Source organism: Myotis yumanensis, unplaced genomic scaffold (genome assembly GCF_028538775.1).
Source record: "Myotis yumanensis isolate MYYU_CA2020_CCGP unplaced genomic scaffold, mMyoYum1.0.hap1 SCAF_6, whole genome shotgun sequence".
In the NCBI taxonomy this organism is placed as follows: domain Eukaryota; kingdom Metazoa; phylum Chordata; class Mammalia; order Chiroptera; family Vespertilionidae; genus Myotis; species Myotis yumanensis.
Genome location: NW_027223757.1, coordinates 21,298,814 through 21,323,635, shown reverse-complemented (window position 1 = coordinate 21,323,635; position 24,822 = coordinate 21,298,814). Strand labels below are relative to the sequence as shown.

Here is a 24,822-nt window from a genome sequence, read left to right as displayed (position 1 = left end):
GAAGACAGGAGTGCTGCGGTCAAAGGTAGAGGCAAAAACACTTTAGCAAGAAAAAAGGATTTCAAATTACCATCTAACTGCCAAATGGTGCTTTAATCACGACCTACTCTGCCGATGGCAAAGTAGTCAGGCAGAATTGTCCTCTCAAAACCAAACCAAACCCATCCAACCCAACCACACCAAACCCAGGTGGAAGGCAAGCATCAGGATGCTGAGTACTGAGGTCAAGAACAAGACTTCCCCGGACTTGAGGCCCCAGCAGGGGAAAGGGTGAGGGAAATGCGCTGGAGGTGAGTCCTGTCCCTCCACGGGGTAGGGTCACCATCGCTGGGTACAAAGGCTCCTGAAAGTCAACAGCAATGGCTAGAAGGGTGTTAAGCAGTTACCCTGGAACTCCTGCTTTCCCTCGGCCCCACGTCCCCAGCGAGTGTCCGCACCCTCCCCGCCCGAGCACGCTCCCTCCTCCTCTCCTTCCAGGACGTCCCGCGCTTCCCTTTCCACCCAATCCCGACCTCGGGGACCCCATCGGGGTTGCGGGGCGGCAGGTGGCCTGGCGGCCAGGGAGAGACAGGGCGAGAGCCGGCAGGACCCGGCCCGACGGCCCGGGCGGGAGCGCGGGTCCTGCCCCTCCCCGCTGGCGGGGGGCGGGGGGCGCGGGCGGAGGGCGGTCCCAGGCCCAGGCTCACGCTGGCCGCCACCCCTCGTGCCTCCTCCCCGCTCGCCAGTCGGCGGGAGCCCAGGTGCCTGCGGGACAGGAGCGCGGAGGATGTGCGGCCGGTGGCTACTCCTGCTGTGGGCGCTGCTCCCCGGCGCGGCCGCGGGGGGCTCGGGCCGGACCTTCCCGCACCGCACCCTCCTCGACTCGGAGGGCAAGTACTGGCTGAGCTGGGGCCCGCGGGGCGCGGGGCTCGCCTTCCGCCTCGAGGTGCGCACCGCCGGCTACGTGGGCTTCGGCTTCTCGCCCACCGGGGCCATGTCTGCGGCGGACATCGTGGTGGGCGGGGTGGCCCAGGGGCGACCCTACCTCCAGGTAAGCGTCCCCCGATCCCCGCCCCGTCCCGTCCCGACCCGGCGCGGGCGCGGGTGCCAGGACCACCCGGGCCACCCGAGACGGCCGCGCAGCCGGGCGCACGCTCCCGGTCGCGCTCCGCTCCTGCACCCGGAGCCCCAGCCCGCCGCCCCGCTCCCGGCTCCGAGTTTGCTCCCCGGGAAGCAGAGCGCAGGTGACTCCAGGCAGTTTTCCGTTTCTGTGCACTTCTCTGTCCCCAGCACCCCACTGAATAGACCTCCTCCTGCCACCTGCCTGCATCCCCCTCTGTTGCTGATGGGAAAGGAGAGGGGCCCCGGCTTTGGGGACCTAATTGACGGCTCTCAGGGTCAGAGGGGCCAGAGAGTTTTAAGCACTTGGCTGACCTGCTGCTGGGGTCGGGGTCTCTGAGAGAACGCCCCAAATCAGGGCTATTTGGGAAATCCCAGGCGCGGCTGGTACCAGCTACTTCAGAGAGATGAAGGTAAGTCTCCAAGATTCCTTTAGGATGGTGCTAGTCTGAGAGCCGCTGTTAAAGATCTGCAGAACCTAGAGCCCCAGGCAAAATCCCCTATCAAGTGGCAAAACTTTTTCGCTTACTTTAATAGCTAGTAAAGCTAATTGGACAGCTGGCGATTGGTTTTGGACGAGCCCCAGGAGAGACGGCTGCTTATTCGTAGATGTCTTTATAAACAAGATAAGAAGGAAAAATTGCGAGATGACCAGAATGAGTACGTAGTCAGGTTCTCTGGAAATCTTTGTTTATTTGATCTTGACCAACATTTGGACATCTTTCCACGGTGACATAACAGCGTAGTAAATACACATCCGTTGTTACTTATCAAAGTTTATCCAAAGATACTGCCCTTTGCTAAAAGTCTCTTGATTCCGATAAAAACTCCTGGTTGTTTTGGCATTGTTTTAGGCTTTGATGATGTTAAAATCAATGTACCCCATAAATTTCAATGTGCATTTCTCAGTAATTGTATCCCTGGCTTCTAAGTTTGATTTCTACAATGTTCTGACTAACATGCCATCAAATTTGAACCCTAATTCTGGCACTGATCTACTCACATTGGCCAGAAATAAAGAAAATGATAGCAATTAAAACTTCATAACCACCCTCTTCTCTAATTTTTCCCCATAAATTAATCCTTTCTTCCCAAACTAAGTACTCTACAACTCCAATAAAATAAAGTTTTATGAGGACTACACTCAGTTGAAGTCATTGATGTATAAATTTTATTCTGCTGCAGCATCTCAGACATTAAATTTGTAAACCACAAATTTGACCCCAAACACAGGCCTCACTAGCTGAGTAACTTAACTCTCTTATAATATGAGTAGATAGATAGTACCCTATATAAATAGCTACCTGAGTCAAAGCTTTATGCTGGTTTCTTTTTTTATTTCAGGGTGGTAAGGGTTAAATGCCCCTTAACTATCCTTGCATGTTTTATTCAAGGGGACATAGTAAATCTTACTAAGTTAATATCATAAAACAGGGTGTACTATCAAAGATAACTTGATACTGTTTTTCTCAAAGGAGGAGCATTTCTAGAAAACCCACTCAATTTGATATTAAATGAAAGGCCAAGAGTAGAATCCTGTTTCAACATGCCATAATGGGCCCACCTCAAGCATAGACTTTGTTAAACTAAAGTGTTTTCACACTGTTGGTGGTTCTTTTATAAAGATTGCATAAGAATTAATTAAGTGCTATTTAGGTTGATTTTGAACCATAGAACTTTTCTTAAAATAATTAGTGAATACGTATCATTATGAGCTAAACCTTAAAATGGACACTTTCCCAATATATTTAATGAGCAAGAAATGGGATTTTTCCCTCTATTTTTATTCCTAAGGAAAAAAATCCTTATTTTCATGTATAAAGATAATAATTTTCTTAGTTGCCTGATGTTTTTTACTATTTCATTTCCTTAAACAACCTAATCATTTTAGGACATATAAGTTACAATAAAATTATGCTAATCAATTAAGTTCAAAGACAATGTATTAAAAAACCTCTAGTAAAATTAAAGACATTAAAGACCAAGCTGGGTGATTCCATTTTCTAACAGTTGGCATTAAATCTTCTTTGTATAAATTGTTTGAGAGTCTTCATGCAGTGGTGTGATAAGGGTATTTATTCTCTGTGACTATACCCAAGGTAAATAGTGTTCCTAATCATAACATATGCAATTCCAATAGTAGACTTTGGATTTTGTGTAATATTACTTCCAGGAAGAACAGACTTTATGTGAAACAATGAAACAAAAGCACTGGCTTTTAGGGCATCTTTGCATGTGCAGCAGCTACTGGTAGTGGGAGATGGTATCAGGCTGTATGATAACCTAAGATGACATCCCAGTGGCTTATTATTTGATTTCATCCTTTCTTTTTTTTTTTTTTAAACATGCTTCTTAAAATTGATTTTAGAGAGACAGAATGGAAAGAGAGAGAGAGAGAGAGAGAGAGAGAGAAACATTGTTAGTTGCCTCCTATACACACCTTGACCAGGGATTGAATCAGCAACCTGGGTATGTGCCTAACAGGTAATCGAACCAGCAACCTTTTGGTCCATGGAACGACTCTCAACCCACTGAGCAACACCAGCCAGGGCCATCCTTTCTTGTTTTACAAACTTGACTTTTAGATTTTTTTGTTCTTTTATTATTCTGAATTTTATTTTTCTGAATATTTTGACTTCTTTTCAGTGGAATGGTAACTGCTGAGTAACTGCATAAGAATAAGTTCCAACCAACCAGGTAGAGAATTGTTGGCTAACTACTAGTAGATGTTACAGATCCAAATGCCTATAGAGGCCAGAGAGCAAATGTAAAAGAGTGATGGGCTTGAGTGGAACAAGCAGGATGTAATACCACAGAGTAGAAGTGATTGAGGAAACCAGTTTTTGCAAGCGAATTACTGTTATGTGTGAATGCAAATAAAGTATTGCCCACTCTACTGTTTTTTTTTTGTTTTGTTTTGTTTTGTTTTTTGAGACAAGACAGAAGTTTAATTGTGTGTCTGTGCAATAAAATCTTCTGACTGCTAAATACTGGCCACAATTCTAGTTTGTACAAAGCACCATGTAATGTTCATATACATACATGGTTTCCATTCAGATAGATCCTGTGGACAACTTAGTCTGCGACCAAGAGGAAAAAAGCTAATGTTAGTAAAGAATCAACCTCAATAAGGAGAATCCAGGAGAGGCAGAGAGGTGGGGTCCATTTCCTTTCAGGCCAGGTTTATTCTGTTCCAAGAACATTCTGCCCAATGTCAGAGGGGCCCTCGCCTACTGTTTTGGTTATTGATTGTTGTATAAGAAACCATCCCAAAATACTGGCTTAATCCAAGGATAACACTTATTTTGCTCACAGATCTGCAGTGTGAGCAGGTTTTAGTGGGGACAGATCTCTGCTCCACTTGGTGTCACCTCCAAGTGAGTGGTTGGAATTATCTGAAGGCTTGCTTCACTGGCTTGCTTGCCTGGCAGTTGACGTTGGCTGTTGTCAGGGACCTCAGCTGGTACCATGGTGGGAACGTGCCTCTGCATGCAGCTTCTGGGCTGCCTCACAGCACAGGGGCTGGGTCAAAAGAGTGAGCATCCCAAGAGGCCCCTGTGGAAACTGTACCGCCTTTTCAACTTAGTCTTTGAGTCCTGTAGAGTGTCCTCTGCTGTCGTCACAGTCCCACAGGATTCAAGAGGGAACAGAGACGCCACCTCAACATCACATTGTATGGAGGTCCCATGGGAATGAAACATATAAGTGGCCATCTTTGGAATAGACATTCTCCCACACCCATCCTACACACTTGCCACCTGTCTATGTGCATGTACTCTCTTGACACTGCCGAGATTTGGAGGCAATGTTTACTTATTCACCTTCTTTCCTTTTCCTCTCTCTCTCTCTGCCTCTCCCTCCACTCCCCCTCACACACACACTACTCCACTACTATAAGAAATTAGTGAACAGTTGATAATTTCTCCATTGTCCTTCTGTCCCATACTCCTTCCACTCACTCCCCGCCCCCCAACCCCCAAATGAGTTCTGAATCTTCACAACCCATCTAGTCCCATGGTTGCCAACCACCCAATGAAACTGCCTCCAGAGGGCAGTGTGACATTTGCTTGTGGGTTGGTGGAATGAAAACCCAGATTTAGTAAGCCCCTTAGAAGGGCAACAGACTTACTCTCCCCAGAGAGGAGGCCTTATGAGAATTTGCCCTGCCCATTTTGTAACCCTCGGACCCTGTCCGGAGATATTTCCTGAAATGGTATATAACCGGGTACAATCAAAATGGGGAAGAGGAGAGAGAAATGTGGTTGTGAAGTGAAGCCTTGCCTCAGTGTACTCTATCAGATAAATTGTTCTGGAGTGGCTTACACTTTGGGAAACGTTACTCTGGGATGCTGCTGAGGTCACTTTCTACACTATCTTTCCAGAACTGCCAGGGGTGGGGGTGGGAAGCAGTCCTTCCTTTGGCATTGGCTTTCGAAAAGCTCACAATTTTGTCTCAATGAGTTAAGTCAACGCTCACTTCCCTGATGGATCGTGTCCTTTCCTTGTACTTTGCCCCTCTTTGACACAGAGCAATCCCACCCACCGGAGCCACTTAGCAACTGTAAGTCCCCATTGGAGGCAAGTGATCTGGGTTGATGAATGCCCAGTTTGTGCGAGTTAGAGAAGAGGGCAGCATTGTCGGATGTGCTATTGAATTTGCACCAAATTGATTCACTCTTCCTTTGGGGGTGTAAATCGGCATGGAGGCTGAAATATGTGTCATCATTTGTTACAGCCTTGCTTGTTGGCTGTGTCTAACACTGAAGCCTCTCTGTGATGAGAAGTAAGTCTTCATTCAGCAGCAGGGTAATTGCTGCCCGGCTGTTCGCTAAGGGGCTGAGGAAGTGCTTGGAACTGATTTGAAATCACAGAAAACAGTGAGCACTCTTTGTGGTTAAAGATGTGCTTCTTTTAAGTGCTCCCTAGCCAAGGGCAACAAAGAAATGTTTCGAAAGCAAATTGAAAAGCTGGAGGGAAAGATGAAGAGAGGGTGCAATCCTGCCACAGCTCAGGGGGGCTTTGTAAAGAGATATTTGTAAATCTTTGGATTATGCCCCCGCCCCCCTCCAAACAACCAGGTGACAACGGGACTTCTCCCAGCGTCGTGCTTTGTGCATTAGTAATATGGACACATGGCTAGTGTAATGCTTGACACAGGGCGATCGTCTTCAGTGTGTGGTTCTCCCTGGCAGAGCAGATGATTTCATGCCCGTGGGAGGACACCCACAGACCTAACAGCCAAGGGAACAATGCACCTGCATTGACTGGCAGAGTTCAAGGCTTCAGGCAACCAACGGCAATTTCTGAATTCTTGAAAGGAGACACAAGATTCCACTTCAAAGAAAGTAAATGGTAGTTTATTGATTCATCATTTGTAATAGAGCCCCATTAAAATAAAGTTGCCTGCAAAAGGGACGAATTCATTATACATCATCACGTTTCTGGAAATGTTTGATCCATATGTTAAAAAAAACTGCATGAAGGTGCCACACAATGCTGTTTATTGTAACTTTAAAACAATAACTCATACAGAACTTTTTTTTTTTAAATATATTTTATTGATTTTTTACAGAGAGGAAGGGAGAGAGATAGATAGTTAGAAACATCGATGGGAGAGAAACATTGACCAGCTGCCTCCTGCACATCTCCCACGGGGGATGTGCCTGCAACCCAGGTACATGCCCTTGACCGGAATCGAACCCGGGACCTTTCAGTCCGCAGGCCGACGCTCTATCCACTGAGCCAAACCGGTTTTGGCATCATACAGAACTTTTAAAGAGAAAAATATTTCTCCAGGAAGCCTCTTCCAAACCCATGTCTTTGTAACTTGTTGAATTCTAGAGTAGACAAAAAACACAAAAGCTACTCCTAAGGACAGTGTTATAGTGCATAAGCAGGGAATTTTGCAAAATAATTTCAAGTAGATGATTTTTGCTAATTCTAAATTTGGAATTATATAGCTGAGTGCTATACAAATAATGAATAGACCAAATTTAGTTAACTATTGAAGTCTTCTTATTGATCTAATGTAAGCAAAAATTATAAGAAAACCTTCGGACAGCTCTTGCTTTTACAGGTTAAATGTTGATGGTTTATGTATTTATTTGTTGCCTCTCAAGAGCTCAGAGCTTGGCTGGTTGGAGTTCCATAAAATATTACCCCAAATCTCCCAATGATCGCCCTCCCATTTTAAAGGTGACAAAACCAAGTTTGGGGTAGCTATTAAGTAAATAGCTTGTTGCCCACTGAGTTCCAGTTTGACGTTCTTTCTTCTCCTGCAAGCAAACTGTAGCTTACAAAAAAACATATCCCAGTTTTCTTCCTGAATAGTGAAAGGACATGTGTAATAAAATACATTTTAAAACAGATTGATTAGAAAAAATCATAGTATTTTTTGCTACTTTTGTTTCACTGTAAATGTCATAGATGTACATTTCTATGATACGATTTTTCATCACTGAGTTCTTAATATAACCAACCATACATGATGGTAAGTCCTTAAAGTGTGTTCTCTCATGTAATTCTCACAGTAGCCCTGTGATGTCAATATCTTATTTCTTCCATTTTGTAGATGTATAATCCTGAGCTTCTAGATCATACAGCTTGGGGATCACTTGTGACTTTTGCTATTTCAGTAAAATACTCACCTATAGACAGTGAATGTTGGAATGCTCATTCGTTTATTCCATCAATATTTACTGAAGGTTTATTGAACACATTCTAGATGCTGCAGACATAGCATTGAGTGAGATAAAGTTAGTGGTATTATGGAGCGTATAATTTGATGGGGGGTAGGGGCAAACAAATAAATAAATGAGCAACAAAAATATCAGAAGTGATAAGTGCTGTGCCAAGAATTAGAATTGGGTGATGTGTTAAGGGCCAGTGTGGCTATTTCACATAAGGTGCTTGTAATCAAAACATGAAGGAAAATAAGTATCCCAAGTTTTTAAGGTTATTTTCAAGATTAACCATCGTGTTTACAATTCAAAATGTTATATACTATGCAGAAGATTGTCTGGCATGGGCATCAAAGAACTCAGTAGACCTTGAATATAAGAAACTGCCTACCTGGAGGAAATATAATTAATACTTTTTCAAATGTGTCTGAACCACATGAGCTCTCTTTTCTATTTCTGTGGCATTGTTACACAGATGTTTAGTAAGCTCAGCTAGAGTCTTTCAACCTTTGATCTAGAGACTTGGTGATTTTATAGAAGTTTTTAATACTAGGTGTGAGTGTTTTTCTCTTCTACCCTGTGTTCTTTCTCATCTTCCATAATCTTAGAGAGCTTATAGATTTTGAGAAGCTAGACCAACAAAACCACATGTGTCTGGGGAAGATTTCCATCTTTTAGGCAATTTTTAAACTAAAATTTTCAAAGATTAGTTTCTTAGATAAAAATAAATTGCTAGTTTCCTTTTTCCTCCTCCCCTGGCAAAGTCCATGTACTCATACAAGGAAACTCACTCATACAAGGAAACTCATGGTAGATAAAACCATATAGAAGCTAGGACTCCTGGTACTTTAGATATCTTTGGTCAAGGCCAAGATAGATTTATGCTGTGGCAGATTAAAGTCTAGTGATGGGTAGTCAGAGCTAACAGAGAACTGAGAACTGGGAAAGACACTGCCTATGTCAGGTGTTCTGAAATTTGCACATTAGAATCACTTGGTGTTTTTTAACTTTTTTAATGTCCAGAAAATCCTTTCTCTCCCCCATGCCAATTAAATCGCAATCTCTTGGGGGAGGGGGGCACAGACATTAATATATTTTTAAGTTTCCCCAGTGATTCTAGTGTACATACAAGTTCAGGAACTACTGACCTTGTGTGGTCAGGCTCTTTGGTAGGAATAAGGTGATTCCTTTTGTGGTCCATGTGGAGAAGCTTGGAAGATCCCAGGCGTGGGGCATGGGAATGCAAAGCAGGACTCCATGCAAAGCAAGCCAGAGAGACCATTTGATGTTGGAAGCAACAGCTAATATTTGGTATTTAAGATTATTTTGTGAAAACAAAAATAAAGTGGTTTTCCTAGGATGGAAAAAATTGTGAGATGAGTTTAATGAGTTGATTGATAATTCTACATAAATGAGTAGTGATGGAAGAACTGTGGGTAGTGATGTATTTCAAAATAGGCTGAACCAGAAATCTGTCTCCTCCTCCTAGCTCTACCATTCTTGTACACCTTTAGTCAGTTGGTACAAGCTGCTGTATATCTAAGCAACAGGAATATTTGCCCACACCAAGGCTAAAATATATGTTATATATGATCACAAGGCATCAGTGGAACATTACTAAAGGGATGTCCCAGGTAATTTTCAGCCTGTATTTAAGCCAAGAAAAGTGTCCTGCTCTAAGTTTTTTATTAGAATTAACAGTAACAAAATGGACTCCCTTTGTATTTGGAAAAAAATTCTCCTCAAGTGTTTCCCCAGTTATATAAACACCTAGCCTTTCCCTCCCCACATTCTCTAAAGCAGTGAAATGCCCACAACTATAGTTGCAGGAGGGAGAAAGAGGAAAAGTAGCAGAAGCGGTATGTAATTAGTATTTTTTACAAGTTGATGGCTGCCACATCTTCCGAGGTACCCGGAACAAGTCCATGTACTTGGCAAGTCCCCCCAAAACACCTGCTGGATAACTACTGAGTGGTTAAAAGCAGGAGGTCGCTGTAGAAATCCCAGCACAGCTTGCTGCTCATTCATTATGTTGCCCTCAGCAAATTCCTTAACCTTTCTAAGTGACAGTTTCTTATGAAGAAGGGAATCATATCTAATGCATGGTTTTTGTTGTTTTAAACCTGACCCTCTTGTCCATTTTATTTACTTATTTATTAAAATATAGTTGACATACAGTGTTATATTAGTTTCAGGTGTACAACATAGTGATTCAACATGTGTATACCTTATGATGCAATCACCATAGGTCTAAAAGCCATCAATGACAAAAGTTATTACAATAAAATTGACTATATTCCCTTTGTAGTTCCAGTTATACAGTAACTGGGGAGATAATGTAACATCATGCATGGGGGTTTTGTGAGGAAAAAGTGAAATGAAATATTGTCACATTGAAAGTACTTAATAAATACAAGATATAATATAATTAATCAATCACTTAGTAAAATGTCATCAAAAGATTACATGGAGACAAGTGTTCCAGCTTTTCAACATGGGAAAAGGTGTCTGTTAAATGTATAGATAGGGGAGATTGATAGAAATTTTGGGGAAAATTTGAGGACAAACTTTAAGCAATTGGTTTGTGAACACTTTGCAATCCCTAACAACTAGAGAGTTTCAGTAATCATAGATTATACTGACAAGATTGCACTTTCTTTTGCATTTGATTTGCGGGGCCAATAATTGGGATATTAAATAAATGGTGCATCTGATGATAGGTAATTATCAGTGTTTCTCATGATGTCCTTATAGAAGATGGACTAATAAAGTTGAATTAGTTACAATCATAGATATTTAAACATGTATACCCAAAATATGTTGATAACAAACTGGCTACATTAGGCTACAGAATGAGGACTAAAAAGAAAGTGATATATTAAAATAATGAAAGGAAACTAAGTTATAAGTTCAATGAGAATACAAATAAAGTTAAACACTTAGTTAAAAAATTGGTTGTGTGTACACAAAAAGTATAAAATTGGACTTAATTGGAATCCATATGAAAAAGATATAACTATTAGTTCATTTTAAACTCAAAAGCTGTGCTTGCTAAACCCAGAGATGCAATATTAGCCTGTAAACTCTACTTCGTATATCAAGGTAAGTAATGTTGATACTATAATACTGATAATATTGATTCTGTACTAGTTAATCACACCAGAAGAAACCTTTTAGAATAACATTTTTAAAGAATGTGTGGGTGAACTGGAGAAGTCTACAGGGGGGTTACAAGGATGGTTGAAATATCTGGAAATTAGGTACCAGAATAATGGGAAAAGGCGGCAACGTTGTACCTGGAGAAAGAACAATAGGAAAGACATGATGATTGTCTGAAAGAGTGGACAGTCTTTCTCAAGCCCAAAAGGAAGAAAAAAGACCCCGTCAATGTACATGAAAGGGTAGAAGACATTAGCTTTATATGATAAATACATTTCTGACAATCAGAGGTATTTAACTTATAGGATTTGCTTTCTGAGGTTGTAAGTTTATGAACTTTGTCACTGGAGGCATTAAATACTGTCATCATCTCTTAAGAAATATTCTGAGAGAAATCCTCTTTTGGTGGGAGCTAAGATTTAGGCAGCCTTCAGGTTATCTTCCAACTTGAGTATGATGTTGAAAATAATTTTACCCCATATTCATGCTTTTAGGTTATTCAAGAAATTAATAGAAGGAAGGACATTAGTGGCTGTGAAACTGTCTTGTTTTTAACCTGCCACCATTCTAGCTGGAACCTCTAGGACCACTGCCTAATTATCTTTCTGATCACCACTCTTATTCCTTCTTCTCATCATTCTCTACTCTGTAGCCACAGTAACACACACACACACACACACACACACACACACACGTACATATATTTTTCATGTCAATCAGAATATGCCACTTGCTGCTTAAAGCTCAGATATCTTTTATGTAAGCCTAGTATTTGAATTCTCTATAATGACCTACAAGGTGTCACATCTGGGACCTCAGCTGATCCTTGTTCACTGCATGTATTCGTCCTACCACTATAGTGCAGTCACACCAGCTCTTATTTGCTTCATCAAATTGGATAAACTCACCCTCACTTCAGGTCCTTTCCAATAGCTGCTCTGTCTTTCTGGAATCTACTTCCTCCACACTTTTTTGTGTGTGGCTGGCTTCTAATGGCAGTCCATTCATCAGAGTGAGTATCATTGCCTCAGCGGGGACTTTTCTGATGACTCAACCTGAAGGCTTTCCACTCCCTTCATGTAATCTCTGTTTTATTTTCCTACAAGCACTTACTATCTAAACGTTTATTGTTATATTGTTATTTAAGTTTAAAAAAGTGTCTGCACTCTCCCCCAACTAAACAATAAGTCTTATTATGGTAGGGACTTTATCTACTATCTTGTACAATCATGTGCCATTAGCCTTACAAAACAGGCTGAGGAACAGTAGTCACTCAATAAAATATGTGTTGGAAGAAAGAAGAAGAGGAAAGGAGTGATGAAGGAGGAAAAGAGCTTTCTTCTCAAAATTTATTCCTTGCATAAACTGGTCATAGACAGTTAAGAGATGTCATCTAAAATTTTCTAAAAATTATGGTGAGGGAATAGGATGAAGGTAAAATAATTTTTTATTTCAATAGTAAGGTCTGAAGCTGCTTTTTTATTGAAGTTTACTGTTAAAGAGTCAAATTTTAATTTTTCACTGTATCTCTGATACTTCTATAATTTTAGAACAGTATCAGGTTACGATAAAATGAAGATGAGATGATTGTGGGAGAGAATTAAGGATGTGTATTTTCAAAGGTGGCACTTAGAGAACAAACAGACTGCTCAGGTGGGCCCCTCCATGGAATGCATGCCAACAGTGCTCAGATTTTGGCATTCTGATAGCTCTTTAACTGATCCCTTATTAGATCTAGAGTTCAGCTTTATTTGAAGTGGTTTTTAGGAGGCAAGTCCCTTCCATTTTGACATTTTGTTCAAATTTCTAAGATTAGTGAAGAAATAACATTGAAATCAGTTGATCTTGAAATTCTGAAGATTGTTTATATAGTTTGTTTATAGTTTTATGATTTTTTTAGGCCAAAGATTCCCTCTACCACGAAAATATTTATCACTTTACTATCAATATTATTTAATCACCATGATACTTACAGAAATTGCTATTACAAGCAAATGCTTGAAGGAACAGGCCTTTGAGATGTAGAAAAAGAAGAAAAACTGCAAGCACCTGTTGAAGAAAGTGATGACAGATGGCAACGTTTTTCTCAAGGTTTTCCCCGCAGCTGTGCTTACATTCAGTTCTCCAGGCTGACCAGCAGTTTATTCATATCTTCTATTACACCATTGAGTTTTCACATTATCCTGTTTAACATAGCACCAGTCAAAGCTCTCTTCTGTTACAGAGATTGTATTCAAGAGAGAAAAAAAGGCTGACAATGAGTGAGAACCATGTAACATCTGTGCAATCATGTTTTTTTAACAAGAGGTCATAGCAGTCTTGTAGAATATAAAAGCTAGCATTTGGGGGGCTGTTATGTTAGCTGGAAAGTAGCAGCCAGTAGTAGTGCTCTCATGCTTAATGATAAATGCCAACTTCTGCTAATGCCGACTTTACTGTTGCCACACAGCAGTTTGAAACCTTAATGATATAGTTCATAATTTTTTCAAAGCATAAAATGTTCAAAAGAAAAAAATATCCTGTGAGAACATGTTTTAGGAGTAATATTTTTTATGACACAACTATGGACTAACTTTATTGCCAGAGTTTAATTATTAACTTAGATTTTCAAGGGTAATAGGTAATATTTTATCTTTAAAAAGTATAAACAGTGTTTATACTTTTTAATTAATGTGATAATCTACAATAAAAACAAAACTGTCTCAATGATGATTCATATTGAAGCTGATCTTAATGCAGATATTTGTGTCGGAATGATTGACCTCCACATAAAAGCCATTGATCTCGGGTAATATTACTTCACATTCCACTTCACAGAACATTACAACTGAGTAAGTACAAAGAAGAAAGGCTTCTGTGTACCAGCTTTTATATTTACACAATTAAAGCATCTTCATATTTTTATTCTTAAACTCTCACAAAACCCCTACAGAATCATGACTCTCCAAATCCTCCTCAATGCTCTTGCCTTCAGAGTTTGTTTTTAATGACACTTAATTGGAGCCTACTTTTATTTATCAGTATGTTATGTGATATTTATAAAATATACAATATATTTAATACATATCATACAATTGGATTTTTATAATGGCTGCTGTGACATTGTGCACTGAGCGTGCACTATGATCAAATTCCTATTTTTATTTGAAAAGTCCTGGAATATTAAGCACTATAGGAAGACAGCAGAGGAATGGCCTTCACCATGGATTTACAGTAGAGCTGCCTCTGGGTCCATTTGCTAAATGGGACTGGGAGTGGGGGTGAGAGACACCATTCGGTTCTAATCCCAAAGGTGAAAATTAGTAAAAATGACTTGGGAAAATCTTTTTAAATATTTCATAAGTACCATATGGTTTTGTGAATATAAATTTATAAGTGATGTTATCGATATTCAAACTGTTAGTTGGTTGATGTTTTACTGTCAATTCATTCTCTATTTTTTCACCCTACAGGATGATAGTTACAAATAACTATTCCACTCAATGATTTATTTGACCAATTTTATCCCTTTGTCACACTGTCAGAAACTCTTAAACTCACTAAACATACTTTTGAAGGTTTAGCCAGTCTGCATGAAGGATTTTCAAGATTGACAGGTATTTGAGTGACTTATTTTCTTTTCCTTTTTCTTTTCCCTTCTTTCCCTCCCTCCCCTACTTCTTTCTTCCTCCAGGCAATAATAGTTGAATGATAGGAATTTGGGACCTGGCTTTTTTTCTCTCCTCTTGCATCACTTATTAGTTCTTCTAAGGTTTGCCAATATGCCACTTTTTATTGTATAATATCAACTTCATTAAGACTGTGTTTGATTATAGACCATGTATTTTATTAACACAGGGTGAAGGAAGAAAAGAGGTGCTACTGGGGAACATTTTGCTCCCACCAAGTTATTCCTTTATCACAAAGATGTGAATATTAGACGATGGTTCTTATTTTCATTTAGAATTAGCTAAAGGAAAGGCACGATACTCCTTTTAAAATTACACATATTTAATGAGCCTCTGCTCTGTGCAAATCACTCTGTTAGACACTGAATATATAAATTAACATTAGAAAACATTCTAAAACATAGTTTCTCTCTCTCAGATCTGTTTTTTCTTCCCTTTAAAATAAGTAGGGAATGCCATCCCAGTGTAAAAGGATTTCAAAGACCGTTTGCATGCATGAGCTTTCCCCCCCCTAAATGCTGATGTCAGTCTCATAAGATTCATGTCCACTTAGGGCCTAAAAGGTTGTAACAAGATCCCCAGAGTTCAGTGCCAGATGTGTTTGCATGGCAGATCATGCAGACCCAAACTCATTCTAACATCTGGTTAAACACATTCCACTTCAGATCTTAACCATATGTAAATATAACTGAAAGCAAGTGAAAAAATAATCTGTTGTCTCCCTCTTCTTGTTCTATTTACAATGTAAACAACTACTCTAAAGTTACAAATTAATAACTGGGTTAACAAGATTAGGTATCTATTTCTGGGCAGTTGTCTCATGACTGAGAAGATAGTGCTGCGTCTAGAATATATTGCATTCTACATGGGAGTGTAGGTAGAAGAATATGGGTTCAGAAAGGGAATGGTCACTTCCAGTTGGAATGATCAAAGAAAACTTTATAGAGGAGATAGAGTCATGGGTCTCAAGAGAAGCAAGTACTTCAATGGGTGGAGTTGGTGGAGAGGAATCTCAGTGCGGGGAGGAGAGCAGGGGAGATAGATGGGAACAATGTAAACAAAAGGAAAGAGCTGGGAAAAGGCAGAGTATTTAAGGGGAGTAAAAAATTGATAATAAAGATCATGTGGTAAGATTAATGATAGACATCTGGAAAATCAAGTGAGACTAAATTTTAGAGAAACTTCATCTAAGTTACAGAACTTTGTACTGTATACTGTTGAATTAGACCTATTGACACACTGAGAATAACTTTGAAGGAAGAACCTGACAGAAATATGTAGGTGGTAGAGTCTAAACTGAGACAGGAGAAGCTGAAATGGAGTGGAAGTAAAAGGTGGGTTATTTTTTTTCAAAGGAAGGCATGATAGGAGCGGGGGCTATCTGTGAAGTTGTAATAGAAAAAGAAGTTAAATAAGACTGGTTTTGAATTTGGATGGCTTGGGGAAGGGCAGTGTAAGTAAAGAAAATAAGCTTACAGATTGAAGGTGAATATAATTTTGGATATAGTGCACTTGAGATGACAATAAGACTTCCAAGTGAAGGGATCCAATAGACTTTTGGATATGCGATACTGAATAAAGGTGATGATTGGAAACTCATGGAGTGGATGAGTTTCCCAAAGGAAGGAATATGAAGGCAAAGGAGTATAATGTCAAAGAGAGAACTTTAATGTCCAAGTTAGGGGATGGGAATGATAGAGGCAGATATCAGAGGTGGGCAATCAATAGTAGAGGCTTCTAGAAGTGGAGAATGTGGACATTCTTACCTTGTTGCCAGGATTTACTTGTCCCAAATTTAGAGGGGGAAGAATTCAGTCTTTCATCATTAAGTATGATGTTAGCTGTAAGGTTTTTATAGATGCCTTTTATAAGTTTAAGGCAATACCCTTCTATTGGAAGTTTACTGAGAGATTTAACTATGGATGAATGTTTCAAATGGTTTTTCTGCATTTATCAAGATGATCATATGGTTTTCTTTTTTAGACTTTTGATACAATGAATTGCATTGATTTTCTAATGTTGAACCAACCCTGCATGGTCATGATATAGTATCCTTTTTTATATATAACTATTTGCTAATATACATTTTTAAAAAAATGTGCAGGTAGGCTCATGAAAGAAAGTGATCTGTAAATTTTCTTGTATTGCCTTTGTTCTGGTATCAGGGTAATGCTAGCATCAAAAAATGAGTTGGAAAGTGCTCTTTCCTTTTTATTTCATAGAAGAGTTTGAGAAGGATTGATGTTATCTCTTCCTTAAATTATTTGACAAAATATCAAGTAAAAGAACTTTGGCTTAGAATTTTCTTTGTAGGAAGGTTTTTTACCCATGAGTAGATTGTAGGGCTATTTAGAGTATCTCTTTTTCTGACTAAGTTGCTGGTTTGTGTCTTTTGCGGAGTTTGTCTGTTTCTCATCTAAATTATCCAAGTTTTATATATCAAGGTGTGCATAATATTAACTTTTTTATGTATGTAGGATCTATTTTAATGTTTCTTTTTCATTTCATTTACATCTACTTGTTTTCTACTTGTCCCTTCTGCTCCTTGTTTTAATTTTCTTTATTCAGGATTCCTTTTCTTTTCTTCTTATTTTTTAAAGTATATTTTTATTGATTTCAGAGAGAAAGGGAGATAAAGATAGAAACATCAATGATGAGAGCAAATCATTGATCAGGCCCCACACTGGGGACCAAACCCAAAACCTGGGCATATGCCCTTATTGGGAATCGAACCGTGACCTCCTGGTTCATAGGTTGTTGGTCAACCACTGAGCCACGTAAGCTGGGCAGGATTTCATTTAGATTAAGTATGTTTTATGATTTCATAAAGTAGATATTACTTAGGATAGAAAGAAGGCATGGTGTGAGTTCTCACCGAAATTCTTTCAATAAAATGAGATGTATGATCATAAACTGAGAGTGGAGAAGTGTTGGCATCTTGTATAGAGAAGGTTTATGATACTTATCTTGGGTGGTTTCCTGAAAAAACAGCAAGAGAGTAACATGGATTTCCGAGCATTAATAAGGCCCCCCCCCCCCCCCCCGAAGTAGACATGTAACTAATAATACTAGTTGGACAGCTAATATGAAGATGTTTCCAAATAAGCCTTAAATTTTGAAAAATGGGAACAAAATGGTAATGGAATGTTTTGCATTTCAATTTTAGTGTTAATTAAATCCATTCATGTTTTCCCTCATGAAGGTTGGAGATATTAGCTCTTTTAGACAATCACATTTTTCCAGGGGTCTGGAATCTCAACATAATTGGCAGCTGTCTTTTCTCTATATTGAACATTTACAAAAAATGAAAACTTAGCAGTTTACACAGGGCAGATGAACCCTAGGATTTTTAGTGAGACCTGAGGGAAGTTTCTTCCATTTTCTTTCTCAGAGCTAGGTTATCTGGAAAGCCAGAAAAAGTAGAATAGCTGGAAGGAATTGGTATTGGTGAATGGAAACAGAACAAATGGAGAATTGGCAAGCCAGCTGGATAGTTTGAGAGACTAATGATTTTGGAAACATGTTTGTAAGACTAGGATAATTATTCTACTCTTCAAACTGATTACATTTTGTACTGTATTCTTTTTGTTTGTGGAACTGTGATTGCTTGATTCATGTAATGCAATGTGAGCTTAGTATAAAGCACAGTTCATTTCTCTAAATTCCATGTTGTCTATAGACACTGTTGTTTCATTTACATATTGAAAAACTGTGTAATTAAAAGTGGGAAAAATCACAGTTTCATAGTAATATTTCATTTGAGTTGCTTTCACAATTGCAGCCAGTTCTCAAAATATATATATATTTTACAAACCCCAACTTATAATTCATGTGGTACTTTGGGAGTTTCCACAAATATCTTAGATCAATTTCACTTTGTAGGAAAAGTAAGATTTTATGTGAAAAACCTGATATGTACATTTTCTTTCATAGAAAAATGAACTAAGCTATACTTTTCCCAAAGTGGTTGCTACAGTTAGAACAGGCTGCCTGCGTTTGAATACTGGCTTTGCTACCACTTACCCGCCATGTGGTCCTGGGCAGGATGCTTCTCACCTCTTCGTGCTTCAGTGTCTTCGTTTGTGAAATAGAGTTTTAGCTTACAGACTTGATATGAAGAGTAAATGAGTTAATGCATGTAAAATGCTTCAAGTGGGCTTAGGGCATAGTATGTTCTCAATAAATTATAGTTGTTACTAGAGTGAAAAACTTAGGCTCTGAGCATTGCCAATAATGTGGGGTTCGAACAATGTCTAGATCTGGGATCCTGGATGTCAAATTTACACACACATGATATTAAGGTACTAGGAATAAAAGTTCCAAATTTATTGATGGTTTAAGGTGTTTTTTCCTTGTATACTGTATCTTCTCTCCCAAACATAGCAATCATTTCTTCAAATTTAATTTTAGTGTTAGTAAAGGTTAGTATAATTATATTTCAGTATGTATATTCTAAAAAAATTCTTAGTGATTTACCAAAAATAAAGTATCATTATGTACTGAAAAACCAGAATAGTTAAGGCAAAATTTGTGTCTATAAGTGATGAAAATTAACAATACGATCTTTATAACTCTCAATATAGTAAGCTAATGGTAAAAGGCATAGGGAAATATTTTGGGGGAAAATTACAATTTAGAAGAGGGAAGGAAATGTCATTAAATGGACACTAACCATGGTAGGCATTCACACACACCCTCATATGCTATTTCATTTATTTATCTTTCAAAATCCATAAAGTGGGGCATATTATATATTATCCCCCTTTTACTAATGTTAGAATAAGAGCTCACAGTTTGATTTTAACGGTTCTTCAGGGCATTTAGGGGAGGGCTGGGATCAACTCCTAGTCATTTGTTTTCAAAGTCCATGCCCTCTCTGATGCATCTGTCTGCCTCCTAGAAGTGAACTGTATACCATTGAAGAAGTTTAGTACAAAAGTTACAGCTGATCCACAAAAACAAAACTTCCCTAGTTTTTCAATATCTTATAATTCAGCTAGTTTATTTTTTTTTTACTTTTCATTATATTTCATTTTAATAAGCATATACCATTAAAGCTCATACTAAAACAGCCTATCATTGTAAGGATGGGTCTCCTTGCTTAAGTGCAGAAGGGACACTCCATCCAGGAAAATAGTAGGGCTAGTTCTTGCTTTGCCATGAACTAGCTATTTCACTTTGGGGCAAACAATTTCACACTTAGCAATCTCGAATGTTCCATCTCTTTTGATGCTTTATGGTATTATATATCCACACTGCCTTTTCCTGAAGGTCCAGAAGTTGAAAATGGGCCAATTTCCTAGGGAATTGATTATCTAATTGGGAACCCCCAGACCCTTAGAAAATTCCAGGGCTTACAAAATGCCTACAGATACAGGATTATGTAATAGGCAAACCCAGAATCAGTTTTTAAAGGTCCTCTTAATCTGAACTCGTTTCTTTCTGAATTTAGGATATACTGACTTTCCCCCCATATTTTCTACAGGATTATTTCACAAATGAAAATAGAGAGTTGAAAAAAGATGCACAGCAAGATTACCACCTAGACTATGCCATGGAAAATAGCACACACACAGTAATTGAATTTACCAGAGAGCTGCATACATGTGACATCAATGACAAGACCATAACGGTAAGGAGTCTCCAAGGGAATGCATGTATGAATACATTGTACACTTACAGTTGTAAAACCATTTCTAGAATAAAAGGAACAAATATTTAAAAATTATCTTTGATAACTAAGTCACATAGTCTTTGGGGGAATGTTCTAGAATTCTCTTTCTAAGCCCCCCAAAATCTAAGACTATAAATATCAATAAAGGCAATTTTTGTGTTAATCTCAAACTTTGAAGAGCTGTATGAAGAGTGTATTGACTTTCAAAAGAGTTTTTGCTTCTTCTCTATAATGTTTGAAAATAGACAATAGATAAAGATTGTGAGAAATGATTACAGGAGAAAGAAGTATGATCCTGAATATAATTCCTCTGATTTGTAACTGGTTCATCTTAGTAAACTTCTAAAATCAAGATGAATAGTAAACTGATTAAAATTGCCTATCAACATATTATACAAGATTTCTTATTGGCAGACCTCATGCAAAAAGTAATATCTTTATACATACGAAAATTAAATATTTAGAGGCTATATAATTCATGTGGTACTTTGGGAGTTTCCACAAATATCTTAGATCAATTTCACTTTGTAAGGACCAGTAAAATTATCTGTTTTATTTGGTCAATCAAAGCTTTAAAAATAGGAATGTAAAAATCTGAAGCTGTTTTGATTAACATCCAGCTTAAAGAGTAAAAGAGGAAGAAAAAACACATGCAAAGACATGGATCACTTTTTATACTTTAATGGAATAATAATTATAGTCATTTGACTTATTAAGAAAGAATATAGCTTTTTTTAATCCTCACCCAAGGATATTTTTCTGTTGATTTCTAGAGAGACTAGAAGAGAGTGGGAGAAACAGAAAGAGAAACATCGATGTGAGAGAGACACATAGATTGGTTGCCTCCTGCATGTGCCCCACCAGGGCTCGGGATTAAGCCTGCAACCGAGGTATATGCCCTTGTCTGGAATCGAACCTGGGACCCCTCAGTTCACAGACAGATGTTCTATCCCCTGAGACAAAGCGGCTAGAGCAAGAATATAACTTTTAAAATAAATAGCATTTGCTGTATTATTTATTTTCAAAGTTCTTATTACAAAGATCTGACAAAGGCACCTTTATTTACGGGGCGGGGCGGGGTGGGGCGACTAAATAATTCCTTTATACCCAGCAAACCCTCCCTCCAGCCCCACCACTTTTTGGGCAATCTCTCTTGGTTGCTAAATGGAGACCAATGTCATATGACAGTACTTCCTCTAGTTGGAATACAGCAGTTCATCTGATCTGTAACTGATTCACCTTCATGAACTTCTAAAATCAAAATGAATAATGGACTGATTCCTTAGAAAGTCCCAAGATTCATAAAGTGACTATTAAATAGATTCAAGGTTAACAAACAAACCCAGAATCAGAAGTTCCTCCTGTATTTGCATTTTATGTAAATTCACACATATAACTGGGCTAGTACCTGTGAAAGTAAAAACTCTGACCTGGAAAATAATTTTAATTTCCATCTATTTATTTATTTTCCCTAAAATGTCTGTGGCATCAAAACAGCTTTTAATTTTCCAAAATCTCTGCTGGTTAACAAGAATATTTGCTTGGTAACTACCAGTTGCTGGTTTGGAGGTTTAGCATGACAATGATTTGTTATTTCTGAATGCCTGAAAGCATACCTATTTGTCAGTTGTCTTTCACTGTGCTTTGGAACACATAATCTTTCCTGTTGAGAGAGATAATTTCTGCGCCCCGCCCCCAAACACACACACACACACACACACACACACACACACACACACACACACGTCTATTTGGATACTTAATGATCAAATTAGATTTACACAATTAATGGTAGAGAATTCCAAATGTTATTGTTCTCTTTTCTTCACTTCTCCTGAGATAATTGTGTCCATGTCCGATCACAGGAGAGCACTGTGAAAGTGATCTGGGCCTACCACCATGAAGACGTGGGAGAAGATGGTCCCAAGTACCACAACTCCAATCGTGGCACCAAGAGTCTGCGGCTGCTGAATCCTGAGAAAACCATTGTGTTGCCTACAGCCATACCATACTTTGAGCTGGTAAATCAGAACGTAAGTTTCTTCAGGTTTTATGACTGTAGGAGTGGGATTATTAAAAGTGCGTAAGAACTTTTACTTGTACTTAATCGCTTGTCAAGAGAATGTGACTTTGTGTTCTCCCCCCCCCCTTTTTATTAAGACAGGTCCCCGTCCCAAACAAAGGTACAACATATTGGTGCCAAATGTTTAAGATCCCTGTGTTTCAGGAAAAGCATCATGTAATAAAGGTATGTGACTCACTCACAGGCTAAACTGAATTTGTTTGAATGGAGTAGAAATTGTTCTAAAAATGATAATGGTAAAACATGTATAGAAATGGTTTTCCATTTTATGAAAGTTATTTAGAGAACAAGGAACTGGCTTATCTGACACACACACACTGTCTTGAGAGTCATTGAATTTAAGGAGAAGGCTTGGATTGTAGCTAGTCTTCTGGATTTTTGTTCTAAATTTTACATGTTAAAGGTAAAAGTTTTGGGATGCATTTGAACAGCTCTAGTTATTTCTTAGACAACACTTCTAAAATTGGATTTGTTGGAATTCCAATTTAAAATAATATATTTATGCATTGATCAATTATATCCAGGAAGGTTACATTCCCCACCAAAATTGTTTGAGAATATCTGCTTCATTGAAAATACTGAATATTCTCGTAAAAATAAAAGTTACAGTATTTTTGAAACTAGGAAAACAAGAAAATTAGTGAATTTATACAGAAGTTAAAAAAATACAGAATTGTGTAGTAAATAAGCCCAGTTTGCCTGTGGTATATAATTCCCCCCACTCCCTCAGGGATAGATCTCCCAAAACTTTTGCCTGTAGTTGGTGAATGAACAAGTATTTAAAAACCCCCACAGGTCCTTGGCTCTGTGCTAGGTAACTATTTGGCTGTTCCACGGTGGCTGAAGATATCCGTGGTCTCAACTGAACTGAGATGGTAGGAGTCAGGACCAAGACATAGGAAGGAATAAGATAGAATGAAATAGTGCATATCAAACACTGTAAACATTTGGGAGGCCAGACATTGCCAACTTTTTGCCAGCCCTCAGACTGGGTAATGCAATAGTGTGGATGTGAGAAAGGAGCAAACTTGTCGATTCTGGAATCTAGAGGGAAATATATAGGTACGATTCCCGTGTCGACTCTTTAATTAACTGTGTCTCAGGTAATTCGCTCTGAGGTAATGTGCATTGTAGGCCCTGATTTCTTCATCTGCAAAAGGTGTGGTCAGTCATAACACTTTCCCTACCAACCTCAAAGCATTTTGGTAGAAATGGAAATACTGAGTGTATTCTAAGAAATGACATAAATTTGTCATTTTCTCATATATTGGCCCTGTGGCACATACCTGCTTTTCATTTACAGAATGATTCATAACTACTTAGAGAGGCAAGAGGAGCAGGTGGGGAAATGTTTACTGAATTAGCAAGTTGATCTAAATATTTGGAGAATATTTTTGCCATCAGAAGACAGCATTGATATGACTGCAGATGAGTCATTTACCTCTGTACAATGTAATTTTTCTGCTTCTTACTTGTAAAAGGGAAATACAAATTCTAGCTTTACATATTAATACAGTGCCTAAGTTCTTTCCTGATACCAAGGAAAAGTCTTTCTTAGAAAAGAGAATGCTATAGTTATACAGTGTGGGGCAAAATAGGCTTACAGTTGTGAATCCACAAAACACAGAATGTATTCTTGTATTATCATTTATTAATTATTGTGTTATTTTCCATACGAATGACTATAAACTTACTTTTGCCCCACTCTTTATAAACTGTGAGCATATACTACTGTGTGTCATTTGCAGTAAATTTAACTGGAACCTCACTTAAGGGTCATATAAAAAACCATAGGTTCAGAAATAAGAACAAATGTTTCACAAAATAGGTACTTGATTCATTTGATAGGATGCAAAGTCCTTAATCACTTAAACTAATTCATTTTTATCCTTTCCTTATTAATGCTCATGATTAAGTTGAATGAAATAAAAATAATTGTCTGCATTTAAGGGATCGTGTATTCTCACCTCCACGTAGGACATTTGCTTGGTATCTCATCTGAGAATTTTTAGTAGATGTCCTTTGACAAGCACATCCTAGTAATACTCAGATGTGTGAGCATCTACATCTAAGGGTGTGCTTAGAATTAAGTATTTCTTTGGTCTACATTGCTGTCTTTACTAGGTATCAAGAGGGTTCTCAGTGACTTGAAAGGTTTTGGAGCATCCTTTTCAGTGTTTGGAAGTTTATAAAAGGCAAAAGTTCTTTACCCCAGCAAAGGGGATTTGAGGGAAGGGCAACAGGTCAGAGATGAGCCTTCATTTTTGCAGGGTAAAGGGTTGGTGACCAGATTTTAAAATTCTATTATTATTTAAGAATACTGCTTATAATAAATTCCTGAGCTTGTTAAACCCTAAAATATCTTAAAGTTCATTAAGTTTTATGAGACATTTAACTTAAAAATGAATTCAAGTAGGATAATATACAAAAAGACCAAGAACGTTTACTGGAAAAGTAAAT

General features: G+C 38.5%; 1 protein-coding gene across 1 annotated transcript in view; it reads left to right on the top strand.

Annotated features, from left to right (window-relative positions):
• The first annotated feature begins 754 nt into the window (after window positions 1-754).
• Window positions 755-24,822, top strand: part of MOXD1 (monooxygenase DBH like 1) — an 80,312-nt gene continuing 56,244 nt past the window's right edge. Inside the window, exons 1-4 of the mRNA XM_070417709.1 lie at window positions 755-1,030; window positions 20,091-20,237; window positions 22,145-22,312; window positions 22,444-22,527. Of these exons, the coding sequence (XP_070273810.1) occupies window positions 767-1,030; window positions 20,091-20,237; window positions 22,145-22,312; window positions 22,444-22,527 (663 nt within the window). The 5' untranslated portion in view covers window positions 755-766. The remainder of the gene's footprint in view (window positions 1,031-20,090; window positions 20,238-22,144; window positions 22,313-22,443; window positions 22,528-24,822) is intronic.